This window comes from Ovis canadensis, chromosome 3, assembly GCF_042477335.2.
Source record: "Ovis canadensis isolate MfBH-ARS-UI-01 breed Bighorn chromosome 3, ARS-UI_OviCan_v2, whole genome shotgun sequence".
Taxonomy (NCBI): Eukaryota; Metazoa; Chordata; class Mammalia; order Artiodactyla; family Bovidae; genus Ovis; species Ovis canadensis.
The window spans coordinates 36,112,857-36,126,228 of NC_091247.1; the positions used below are offsets into that span (position 1 = coordinate 36,112,857).

Here is a 13,372-nt window from a genome sequence, read left to right on the forward strand (position 1 = left end):
CCCCTTTCCTGAAGCGCTTCTCGAGTCTCAGGGATCTGGGAGCTGGTGCTCAGGGCAGGTCTCTCTTCTCTCCTTCCTCTGCACGCAGGGCTCTCTGCTTTGACCCCACAACTTCAAGATTAAGCCCTCAGAACCGCTGGCCCTGCAGGAGGACCCAACAGGAAATCTTTGTCTATCTTCGATGGATCAGAAAAGTCCACCTGAGGACACAGGAGGGCACAGTAGGTCCCTCTGGGGCTCTGAAGCAGGATGTTGAAGGCCTGCCTAGTGAAACCGGGCTGGGACATCAGCATGAGAAGGGCCTGCCCTTTCCTGGACAGACAGGGAACCTTATATCCCTATGGGTCTCCGCTTCCTCGACTTTAAATGGAGCTAAGAGCACCCAAGGTGCGTGGTTCCTTGGTCTGTCCTGTGGACTCAAAGCCAGGACGCAGAGAAGGCCCCTGCCCTGGGGAACAGCGCACAGACCTCACCTTAAACACGTAGGTGGCTCCTCCCCCTCCTCCGCCCCCTCCTGCCCACTCGTGCACGCTTTTGTTCACGCGGATTTCCTCTTCTATCACGTTGTTTTCTCCAATGCAGACTTTCTGGATTAATCGGTTTGCCTGGAGAAACAAAAACATCTCAGGTTTGTGCCCAAGGTCCTCCGCCTCCCAGCAGACAGACCTTCTATGCTAAAAGATATGGTCTGACCATCTCTCAGATGGCTTATGGTTGAGTTGAGGAGACAAAAAATACACATGGATAACTGTCACTCTGGAAAATATTGGAGAAGGACCACAGGGACCTCTTAGACAGAAAATGAGTGGGAAGTTGAGGAGGCAGAGTGAGGCTTTGTTGCTGGACTGCCGAGCATGGAGGACTGCCTGGGGTAGGCGGCATTCAGTTGGGCCTTGCAGGATGTGGAGCTTTTTAAACACTGAGAATGAGGGAAAGTTATGACATTGCAGGGGAGGAGATCAGCAGGAACTCAGAGGGAAGGTGCTAAGTGGGGGTATTTGGGGGAAAAGTGTAAGGAGTTTCTTCAGCTCAGAAAAGTCCATCTTAGGACAGAGAGGTGATCCAGGACGACTTGTTAGGACCCTGTGGATTCTGAAGAGGGGATGACAAAGGCCCCAGGAGCTAAGACAGGGCGGGAGGGGGTCCAAATGGGAGTGGGTAGAGGAGACTAAACCAAACAGTCAGATCGTGGGCAGCGGCCTCAGACACAGAGAGGGGCTGCGCTTCACTCTCTAAGCAGCGGGAAGCCGTTGAGGTTTCTTGAGAAGCTGCAGTTTGAAGCATCATGTAAAGAGGAAAAAAAAAAAAAAAAACAGTGGGTAGCCAGACTTGGATTTTATTCCACTTGATGCAGGCCTAGGCATCTGGGAGTCTCTGGGGACATGCTGGAAATTCCTGTGACCCAGAATCCTGTAATCCCTGAACAAAGAGGGCAGGGTTTCAAGAACAGCCATTATCCTTGTAGGTCACAGCGGCTGAGATGAACTCACCACACATCGGTCTGACCTCAGGGGAAAACGAATTTTCTTTCACTTAATAGAAAAAAGGCCAATAAAACATCAAATTTTCATCAAATGTGGCTGGGTAACCAGCCAGCGGACATGGCAATTCATCTCGAGCCACTCCTTATGCTAAAGCACTCAGGGGTGCCGGGAATGAGTACTAGAGAAATTTCCAGATAAATAGCTGAGATGCAATTTGTTTTATGGCATTTTGGATTTAATGATGGAAATAATTTGATATTTTCTAGAGTGGATTTAGTGTGGTTGAAAGGCTGTGATTTGCTATTGTAGACAGCTGACATTTCTCTTATGTACGTGCAGTGCTGGTCAGGGCCGGCGTGAGGCCAGAGTGGCATGGAGTCTGCTGGAAGGAAACCCTGCTAACTGCCACCTGGGAGAGGCCCTGAGATGCTGGGGGCATTCTCTGTGGGCAGAGCCAGGGACAGGGGATGGAAATGTGTGCTGCCAGCCGGGCAGAGCAGAGCAGAGTTCAGGGTCCAGTCTAGCTTCCTGACTGGAGATTTGCTGGCCCCTACCTGGATCTACCTCCTCCGTAAATTGGGGAGCTGCCCAGGGTGCTAAGAAGGTCCATCCCTCTGCCCCGCTCCTTTTCCTCCTGTCCTCTATCCAGCAGCAGTGGGGGCCCCCACTCCCTGGGAGGCCCTCTTCTCCTGAGCAGAACCTGCGGATGGCTGGAGATCGCCGGAAGAAGCAACTGGGCCAAAGGATGGCCTTTTGGTTTCCTAGAGCCCGGACTCATGGCCATGCCTCACTGCCCTGGGTCAGGTGTCCCCTTGATTTGAGTCTCAGTCTGCAGCTTGCTGGGCCCACAGCAGCATTTGGATGAGATCACTTTTTCATGATTTGCTTTCTTTTTCTGACTTCCGCGAGGTCCTGAATACATTTGAAAGACTTGGGAGCTGGGTGAGTGTGGGCTCACCCTTCACAATTTTTGCCTTGAGAGTGATGGGAGTGGTGGGAACTGACTTTTAGACCAATGGTCTTGCTGTCCTGGAGATGTTTGGAAATGTCTGGGGGCATTTTTGATTGTAATTTCTGATGGATCATACTGGCCAGGGATGCTGCTAAACAGGGTGTAGAGGCCAGCGATGCTGCTAAACAACCTGCAGGGCACAGGACCGGGACTGAGGAATGCGTGTGTGGGATGGGAGGCGGGGTTCCAGCAGCTGGAGCCCATTCCGGGCTCTGGTTGGCCAGGCACACAGGAAGAATTCTACTGGCACACAGCACCAGCAGAATTGCCAAACCTGCAGTTTAATTCTTACGGTCTACTTCATTCTCTAGAAGATCCTCTCTACACACCATTTTTCAGCCTAGGGAGGACCAGAGATTGAGGTGGTGCTTGTGAAAGGTTTTCTCCCTTACTCAAATAGGCCCCTGCGGGGAGCAGAGGTCTGGAGCTACTGGGAAGACGAATTCCTTTCCCCATGCCCATGCTATGCCCAGCCTGATCAGCAGAGGGGGCTGCCCTCTGTCGCTGGCTTCTCTGAAACTTGCCCTGCACATCCTCAAAGTCTAAGAGCAAGCAGATTGATTAATGGGGCTTCCCTGGTGGCTCAGACAGTGAAGAATCTGCCTGTAATGCAGGAGACCTGGGTTCGATCCCTGGATCAGGAAGGTCCCCTGGAGAAGGGAATGGCAAACCTCTCTAGTATTCTTGTCTGGAGAATTCCATGACAGACCATGGAGTCGCAAAGAGTCAGACGCGTCTGAGTGACTAACACTTTCAGATTGATTAATAAAATGATAAAATGCAGCAATTTAGAGGAACAAGTAGATTACAACTGAATTAAAAAAGAAGGAAAAAGTCTTGTGAAAAGACATAACTGATTAGGATCCAATCAAGTAAAAGTCCTCTGCAGAAGTCAATGCAATCTTTTTGCTTAGATGAAAGAATTACATTAGCACTCAATAAATTCCTGTGAAAATTACAGCAGCTTGTAATTTAATGACTTAATATATTATATCAGGTTGGAAGTCTTGATTATAGCTGCTAAATAAAAGGGTCCAGGCGTTTCTCAGGCACGAGGCTGCACCTGTGAAGCTTACTCCTGCTGCTTCGTGTGGGGTTGGGGGTGGGACGCCGTACTTTACCCCTGGCTCCCAGCCTGACACCCGATTCTTAGGAGCTCTGAGGTTATTCTGTGGAATGGAACGCGTCACCTTTGTTACCACTTCGGTCTTCCAAATCTGCTCTTGAATAAATTTCTGGAGAAGGAGCCCTGTGTCCTGGGTCCCAGAAGCTGGATCCCTGCCCCGGCCTCACCCGGTGCAGAAGTTCACCATCAGATGAGGGTGTGGCCTGCCCAGTGTGGAGACTTGCCCTGTGGAGTGCTGAGTTCCCATGCGGAACAGCCAGCACTGAGGGTTCTTGCCGCCCCCAGCACAGGCGAGAGGCAGGGCTGCAGCTTTGTTAGTCCCCACTGTCTCCCCCTGCTGGCCACCTTAGATCACTACTGGCTTTCTTAAGTGCTGCCCTTGGAGCGCTCTGTGTTTGACAGCTGGACACGCCAGTGGGATCAGACACCAGAAGGAAGGGCTGTCTCGGGCTGGAGAGGATGACAGTCTAGCTTGTTGGGTGGTGTGCTATAAGAGGAAAAGGGAGAAAGGGGGTGAAAACTGAAGCCCCAGCACATTCGGGGCATCAGAAACCGCAGGCAGAGTCTCTGTGAGCATTATGACTGACTCTGGACAAATCCTTTCACCTCCGTCCTCTCCACTTTCTCATCTGTGAAATGGGGGTGGAGGGAAGTGGATTACATGATATTCCAGCTCTGATTCCATGCTTAAAAAAACTTAAAAAATTAATCACACAAATAATATGTGAATGAATTCTTTTTCTAACAATATCAGATATTATGGAGTGTCCTTCAGAACTTTTTCTGCATTTTATATATATATATATTGGCTATGAGTCTGTGATTTCGAGCTGAATAAGACATGTTTGGTCTGGCATTTTCCTGTTTTATGATATGGCTAAAAAAAACCTATGCCCTTGCAAGAAAGCTTAGAAAGGGGGCTTTGACTCACACTTGTGCTGACAGAAACAACCATTTGCCCATTTCAGCAGAACTCAGGACTTCAGTTTTAAGGACTGCTCATGGAACCCATGCCTCAGCCTCCATCTCCATATGGATGTGCAGTGCCCAAAGCCACACCACCCACTTTCTCAGGCACCCAAATGGCCCTGGAAAGGGAGGAGCATTTGCAGGCAGAACAAGGGGTGAGTCCTGCCATTTTTGAACGAGAGCTCCCTGATGGGGTGTGTCTGGCGTTGGTGTCCCTGAGAGACCTGTCTGGGTCCTGGGGAAGGTGGAGGAGAAACTCCCGCTCTGGGTACTTACGCTGGGGCAGGCGTCTTCCCCTTGTTGCCCAACCAGGATGTACAGCGTGTCATCCTTCTCCAGGTTGAAGATGCCCAGCACAGACACTCCGTGGGACCGCATCATGGTGTTCTTCCCACCTTTTCCGCCAGCCGCCCCATAGCCGGAGATGCTGCAACAGGACAGATCACACGGGCTCCTATCATGGGGTGTGAGGACCAACTCCCTTCCTGCCCACCCCATGGCTCCCAGCAGGCTGAGCACACTGCCCTCGTGCTGGAGGGCTGTCCCCTGCATCAGCCCATGAGGTCAGCAAGGAGGGTCCTCTGTCTACTGTCAGGAGAGGGCTGTCAAGTTCAGAAAGGGACAGGAAATCACGTCATTCACAGAGCTAGGAGGATAAAGAACTAGCAAGGGGTACAAGAGAAGGAAAGGGAGGAGGGACAGGGGAGACAGAGAAGAGAAGACAGGGAGAGTCTGCATTAAGGTGGGGTGTTGCAGTGATGGTGTCCCAAACACCTGGGGTCTCCTATTATGGATTTCTCTCCCTGTCCAAGATCAAAGGACTCATGTGGTCCACCTTAGAGAAGCAGCTTTCCTGTTCTTCATCTATAAAGTGTTCTTGAACTTTCCTGCTCCTCATCTATAAAATGGGGATGAGAAAAACCTACCTTCTAGCCCGTGTGTGTGGTGAAGGTTAAAGCAATGAGGTCACGTCTCAGAATTGTGGCTGGCACATAGAAGCACTCACTGAGTATTTATTATTATTCTTACTGATGGGAGTAGCAGTAATTGACTTGGTACGAAGTTTTAAAGTCTCCCCACGGGCTCTAGACACAAGGACTCCCACATGGAATGACTGAGGAGAGTGGTGTTTACGAGCACAGACTGTTTATTCCCATCTCGCCAGTAACTCCTTCTGGAGCCATGTGTGTGCAGACAACAAGCAAGCAATCGTGATGAAAATAAAACCAGAGTGTGGGGATGCAGGGGTATTCCTGCTGCCTCTGAGGCTGTTGAGATGAAGTCAAGCAAGGATGGGGGACAAAGAACGCAACTGGTGAACCGTATGAGAAGAGCAGTGTGCCATGGAGACAGTTCCTGTGTCCACTACACGTACCTCCCCAGAGACTGGCTACCAGGAAGAGGGGTTTGGGGGCTTTCGAGTCCCTGCATATTCAGATCCAAGGTCCTTTATGAAAAGCTTCGAGGGAGAGCTGCAAGGCGATTTTGTTCACATGCACATGTGATGGCTTCTCCACCTTTAATTCTAGGAAATGTCCTGTGTTCCCAGCATGGGAGGGGGCTCCTGGGGGCTGTCCTGAGGCAGAACTCAGGCCTGTTCTGCAGAGACAAGGCTGGAGGGCCAGCTGATGGCTGACGTGGCAGTTGAGAAACCAAGATCTCCGTAGAGAGTGAAGGAGAGTTGAGCCCATCATTCTGTCTCCAGGGCCAGCTCCCCTGAGAGCTCGTTGCACATTGGTGTAGGGCATGTGCCTAAAAGGAGATGGGAGATGGGCTCCAGGCCCTCGAGGGGCTTACAAAGAAACTGGGGAGATAGAGTTATGACCAGAGAAATCTCCCTGTGGGAGTGCTGAGACTGTGGAGGCAAAGTGGAAGCACCAAAGGGCTCTGGGCTTCCAAGCCCAGTGGACCATTTCCTTGCTGTGTGTCCGCTCAGGGTCCCAGATTCTTCCCTTGTCAAGGAAGAACCATTTATTCCTCTCCAAACATACAAGGGCATGGGGAGAGTCAATGTCAGGAGGAGATCCGGCAGCTCTCTGCGCAAATCAGGGCTGTCAGGTGCCCGGGCCCAGGAGGGGCAGACGACTGTGACAGGCAAGGCGGCAGCAGCGCTGGGGGCCCTGGCTGCTTTTGTGGGGGGGGGTGCGGGGTGTGCATTTGAGGTCTGCTTTGTGATGGAGATGAGGGATGGGTAGGACTTTCAGACAAGCAGAAAGAGGTGGAGGGTAGCAGTCAGGCTTGTGTGAGCAGAAATGAAGAGGGAGAAAAGTCAGGGGGCTGGGGTAGGGAAGAGGGGGCTGGGAGGTCTGCAGAGAGAAGTAGGGCCGATTCCTGACCATGTGCTAGGCGTGAATGCATATGGCATCCCCCCCAACCCCCGAATCCAACAGCCAATAGCCATACACAGGAGCTGTTAGCTGTTTCATTTGACAGATGAGGAAACCAAGGAACAGAGGGATTCACTGGGCCAAGCAAACCCTGGTCCAAAGCTCTACACTTCCCCTCATGGAGGCCATCTGCCCTCCAGCACACTGCTGCAGGTTATATGGTCTGAGAAGCTACTGGCCCATCCTGACTCACTCAGATTGTCTGCCAAACCCTCGCTCCCAACCCATTAGAAACAGAGTGGTGATGAGGATGATTAAAAGGCTGAGGATAAAGGAAGGCTCACTGGTGAAAGGAAAGCAGCAGAATCATTTAGCTCAGAGAAGGCAGACTAGGGCCGGGGGGTGGGGGTGGTGGGCGTTCCAGAGACCTGGTCGAGTGTGGAGATACTGACGTGGATGTGTACCTGCCTCATCTGTCCAGCTTGCCGCCCCAGGGCCGTTGGCACGTTGCCTCAGAAAGTGGTTTTGAAGGTGAGGTTCGCTTGGAAGACTGCTGCCCAAGAGGGAGTCCTTGCCCTGCCCACTCCTGCTATGGCTGAGAGGTGAGCTGTACCCTTCTCCTCCTTTCTGCCTCATTTGCATAGTCATTTGCATCAATCTGCATGTATTATGAATCATTCTGAACTCTCTCACATGTTTAAATTTAGCCAAAGCATTATATTTTAGATGTTGTTTGTTCCTGACACTTCCCCCTAGCCCTCAAGCCTTCTTTCCTATTTCTCCTGCCCCCAACCAAGTCTGAACTCCAGCCCCATCTGGGTCTTGACCTAGTTCTTGGTAGAGAGGTAGATGGAAAAAGCCCTGAGTTCTGAGTCATATCCGGGCACTCTGTTGGCTGTGTGACTTGGGACAACTTGGTTAAACTCTTGGAGTCTCAGCTTCCCCTAGCCAAGGAAAAAACGAGGACAAGGACCCCTGCCCTCATGAGGGTAAGTAGTGGATTTGAAAAGATGGCAAACTGCTGCCAAGTGCAAGGTGGGGGGACTCTGGGCCGGGGAGACTGGGGAGCTTGGCACCCAGGTGTCAGCAGCTGGTCTTTGCTTTCCTGTGTGATGGCCTCAGCCCCACGTTTTCACCTGGACTAACATTTAGACACGGGGAACTGGCAGCTACCTGCTTGGACCACTTGTAGGGGATAGTGCCTCTCTGGTCAGTCTGGTGAGGCCTGAAATTCCACCACTGAGCTTCACTCCCTTGGAAGCTTCTAGCTACTACAAGGCCCATCTCTTCCAGGTAGCTATACCACAGTGAAAAAAGCACAGGCTGGTGCAGACAGTTGTTGCTGTTGTTCAGCTGCCCAGTCGTGTCCATCTCTGTGACTCCATGGACTGCTCCACGCCAGCCTTTCCTGTCCTTCACTATCTCCTGGAGCTTTGCTCAAACTCATGTCCATTGAGTCGGTGATGCCATCCAACCATTTCATCCTCTGTCGACCCCTTCTCCTCCTGCCTTCAATTTTTCCCAGCATCAGGGTCTTTTCTAATGAGTCATCTCTTTGCATCAGGTAGCCAAATATTGGAGCTTCAGCTTCAGCATCAGTCCTTCCAGTGAATATTCAGGACTGATTTCCTTTAGGATTGACTGGTTTGATCTCCTTGCAGTCCAAGGGACTCTCAAGAGTCTTCTCCAACACCACAGTTCAAAAGCATCGTTCTTCAATGCTCAGCCTTCTTGAGGGAGAAGGAAATAGCAACCCACTCCAGTATTCTTGCTTAGAGAATCCTGTGGACAGAGGAGCTTGGTGGGCTGCTGTCCATAGGGTAGCACAGAGTCAGACACGACTGAAGTGACTTAGCAGCAGCAGCAGCAGCAGCAGCAGCCTTCTTGATGGTCCAACTCGCACAACCATATGTGACCCCTGGGAAGACCATAGCCTCAACTATAAGGACCTTTGTTGGCAGAGTAATGTCTCTGCTTTTCAACATGCTGTTGTCTTCTGATTTCATGGCTGCAGTCACCATCCACAGTGATTTTAGAGCCCAAGAAGAGGAAATCTGTCATTACTTCTACTTTCTCCCCTTCTATTTGCCATGAAGTAATGGGACTGGATACCATGATCTTACTTTTTTTAATATGTAGTCTTAAGTCAACTCTTTCACTCTCCTCCTTCACCCTCATCAAGAGTCTCTTTAGTTCCTCTTTGCCTTCTGCCATTAGAGTGGTATCATCTGCATATCTGAAGTTGTTGATGTTTCTCCCACTATCTTGATTCCAGCTTGTAACTCATCCAGCCTGGCATTTCTCATGATGTGCTCAGCATATAAGTTAAACAGGGTGACAGCAGACAGCCCTGTCATACTCCTTTCTCAATCTTGAACCCATCAGCTGTTCCATATAGGGCTCTAACTGTTGCTTCTTGACCTGCATACAAATTTCTCAGGAGACAGGTAAGATGGTCTGGTATTCCCATTTCTTTAAGAACTTTCCACAGTTTGTTATGATTCACACAGTCAAAAGCTTTAGCATAGTTAATGAAATAGGGGTAGATATTTTTCTGGAATTCCCTAGCTTTCTCTATGATCCAGTGAATGTTGGCAATTTGATCTCTGGTTCCTCTTCCTTTTCAAAACCCAGCTTGGAGATCTGAAAGTTCTCAGTTTCCATAATGCTGAAGCCTAGCCTGCAAGATTTTAAGCATGACCTTATTAGCATGGGAGATGAGGGCAACTGTCCGATGGTTAACACATTCTTTAGTACTGACCTTCTAGGGAACTGGGATGAGGATTGACCTTTTCCAGTCCTGTGGCCACTCCTGGGTCTTCCAGATTTGCTGACATACTGAATGTAACACCTTGACGGCATCATCCTTTAGGCTTTTGAACAGCTCTGCTGGAATTCCACTGCATCCACCAGCTTTATTAACAGCAGTGCTTCCTAAAGTCCACATGACTTCACTCTCCAGAATGTCTGGCTCTGGGTGACTGACCACACCTTCATACTAATCCGGATCATTAAGATCTGTTTTGGATGGCTATTCCATGTTATTTTGTACGGTTATTCTTTCCATCTCTTCTTGATCTCTTCGGCATCTACTAGATCTCTACCATTCCTGTCTTTTATTGTGCCCATCTTTGGATGAAATGTTCCCTTGGTATTTCTAATTTTCCTAAAGAAATCTCTAGTCTTTCCCCTTCTACTGTTTTCTTCTGGTTTTATGCACTGTTCACTGAAGAAGGACTTCTTGTCTCTCCTTGCTGTTCTTTGGAACTCTGGATCTAGATCCAGCTCTGTCCCTCATGGCCAGGAGCTGGGCGAGACATCCCCCACTCAGGATCTGGGTGAGACGTCCCCCATTCAGGTGCCAGCCTTGCACTTGGGCCGCCCTGAGAGCCAGAGCCGCCTGGACTTTTGTGTTCAAGGCACCTTGCTTCCCTCTTCTGGTTCTGGCCCTGTTACTCACCAACTTTGTGACCTTGGGCAGATTATGTACTCTCTCTGAGCTCTAGTTTCCTCATCTATAAGAGAGGGATAATAATACTTAGCTTGAAAGGTTGTTGTGAGAGTTCCGTGAGATAATGCCCCTTATAAGGGGCCTGGGGCTTCCCTGGTAGCTCAGCGGTAAAGAATCTGCCTGCAATACAGGAGCCCACAGCAGACATCGGTACAATTCCTGGGGTCGGGAAGATGCTGTGAAAGAGGGCATGGCAACCCACTCCAGTATTCTTGCCTGGAGAATCCCATGGATAGAGGAGCCTGGCAAGTTACCATCTATGGGGGCGCAAAGAGTTGGACACGACTGAAGCAACTTAGTATGCACGCATGCTGAGGGGCCTAGTTCAGCCCCTGGCGGGTAACTAGTGAGTAACAAATGGTAACTGTTCTAATGTACCCCTGGTGAGCCTGTCCACTCCTCTCTTGGAGTGACTTCTGGGAGGCAGAAGGGGGCGACTGGGTGAGGCCCCGGATTCTAGAGAGTAGAGCAGTAGGTGGAGTAGGGTGTGGCCAAGGGGCCAGGGTCAAGGTGTTCAGTTTCACCCTGGACCCACCTCCACAGGGAGTACAGGCCAGCCCTGGCGCTTCTGAAGACCCTCGAATCACATGAATCACGTTACGCAATCTCCTGCCAGGATAATAACCTCAGCCTGACTCTCTGAAGCTTTCTTCCCATCCCTTGTAAACAGCTTATTTTGATGGTTGACAAATGCCAACAAATTAATATACCTGCCACTCAAGTGGGGAAAATGACTCGCTGTGATTCCAATTTACTGGAAATTATAGGATACTGTTCTCAATGAGCTGATGCTGTAATTTTTTTGTTTTTCTTCATCTAAATCCATGTCCCCTGGTCAGAATGAATGTTTATTGGGTTTGTGTTTTGTATTATTGACTGTGAGCTATTGTTACCTGATGTAATTGAGTTGTGAATCTTTTTTAAATAAAGAATTAGCAGCAAATCAAAGTGGCTGCCTGCCGGAGCCTGAAAGGAGAGCGCAGCTGGTGTGCAGCACGGGGTTGCCAGGGACGGTGGAGGGGAGGGGGCGAGGGGACCCCACTTGGAAAAGCAGGGATACCTCATTTCTCTCCTACACCCAATCTGGGCTCTGCCTTTAACACCTCGCTGGACTTCGAGCAAGTCCCTCTATCTTCTGAGGCTTGGTTTCCTCCTCTGGGAAATCAGAACAGGAAGGTCCACCCTGTGTATCCATCCAGCCTCTGGGGTGCTGTGAGAGCTCAGAGATGCTGGGTGTGTTCAGAGACTCTGGATGTGTGCAGGGCTTTGGCAGCACGAGGTCTCTGTTCAGTTGTATAGTCGGATGACCCAGATGGGTCCTGCGAGCCATCAGGTAACACCCAGGTCAGCAGTAGAGGCTGTCCCTGTTCCATTCCAGTTTTGCACTGATGAACAAGACCTATTGTCCATTCGCGTTCCTTACCGCCTTCCTGACCAGGAGTATGAGAGCTAGAAGAGACCTCAGTGACCTCTCCTTCTCACCCCTCCTTTGACAGATGAGGCCCTAAAGCAGAGGGGAGGTCACACGGTGTATCAGAGGTAGAACCCAGGCTTCATTCTGCCTGCGGCTCATGGATCTTGGCTCCATGCACCCTCCGCCCCCCAGGCCCACACTCTGACTTGCCCTGCTCTATGCTCTCTAGGGCGATAGCTATCTGCACAATTACCCTGGCAAGGAGCTGTGCCTGTGACTCTGCTCTACGCTTGTCTAGAACTGTCCTGGCATTGTGAACTGTTCTTGAACTTTTCTGCTCTGCAGTCTTTGTAAAGACCAGAGGCTCAGTCTTCTCTACAGGGTCTGCAGCTCCAGACAGACAAGTGGACACCACCCCCACCCTTTCCCTGGCTCAGAGCCGAGCATGCAGTAGGTGCTTCATGGCTGCGGGTGGATCTGAATGATGGTGTGATCCAGCTGTACTTGCTGGTCTCTGGAGCCAGGTGAGGAAATGAGTGTCAGGGACAGAGGCCATCAGGAACAGCTGCGGCCAGGTCTGCGGGCGGGCTTGGCTGGCTGCAGCTGCGATCTGGGACCTCCTGCACGCTATGTCTGAGAAACAAGTGAACCATGTGAGAGCTGCTGTCAGGAGCTGTGGGCTGTGCTTGACAAATGAGACCAATGATTTTATGGACAATCTGTGTGTGCGTGCATATACGTGCATGTGTGCGTGTGTGTGTGTGGGAAGCTGGGGGAGGAGGAGGGCTGGGAAGGATGTGGAGCCCTGGAGAGGTAGTAAGGAAGGAAGACAGGCAGGTGGGCTGGGGGGAGGGAGAGAAGGATGAAGACGGGAAAAAGTCAGGAAGAGTGAGAGGCTGGCTGGCTGATACCTCTGGCGTGCGGCTGCCCCAGCAAGGGTGTGTCACACATGGAATCCTACTAAATACCTCCAGGCCTCAGAGCTGGGCGCGTGCCTCCATTTCACGGTGAGGCTGAGATTCTTGCCCCAGCACGATCCACAGTCCATGCTCGCGCTCTGACCCACCTCAGTCACCCACCCCCAAGGGCACTCAGAACCAAACTGGGAAACCTCTCAAATCAGGTGCCCCCCTCCCTGTTATCCTTGCCTGTCGTTCCCAGTCAGGCTCCTTGGGACAGGAGCTGTCACTCACTGTCCTGGCTTCCTCAGCCCCTGACTCACTGTCCTCCTGGTATCGTCTGCTCCCCTACCCCCCATCCACTCAGTCCTCCAGTCACGCTGACTCTACCTCCCAAACGTATCAACCCCTCTCGCCATGTTTCCCCTGCCCTGGTCTAGCCCCACTTGACTCTTGCCTAGATGACCTCAACAGCCTTCCCTCTGCTCTCCCTGCCTCCCTGCTTTTTTCTCTCCTCATCACACCATCACCAGAAGGAGCATAATGCGACTGGGAGGTGAGGCTCCAGTCTCAGGGCCAGGTCTGGCCTCAGCTCCTGCAGGCACAATGCGTCTGGGAGGTGAGGCTCCA

At 51.1% G+C, this 13,372-nt stretch overlaps 1 protein-coding gene across 1 annotated transcript in view; it reads right to left on the minus strand.

Moving 5' to 3' along the window:
• Window positions 1-13,372, minus strand: part of ALK (ALK receptor tyrosine kinase) — a 742,529-nt gene that overhangs the window by 39,723 nt on the left and 689,434 nt on the right. Inside the window, exons 13-14 of the mRNA XM_069582903.1 lie at window positions 4,868-5,018; window positions 474-605 (exon numbers count right to left, since the gene is read on the minus strand). Coding sequence (XP_069439004.1) covers window positions 474-605; window positions 4,868-5,018 — 283 coding nt within the window. The remainder of the gene's footprint in view (window positions 1-473; window positions 606-4,867; window positions 5,019-13,372) is intronic.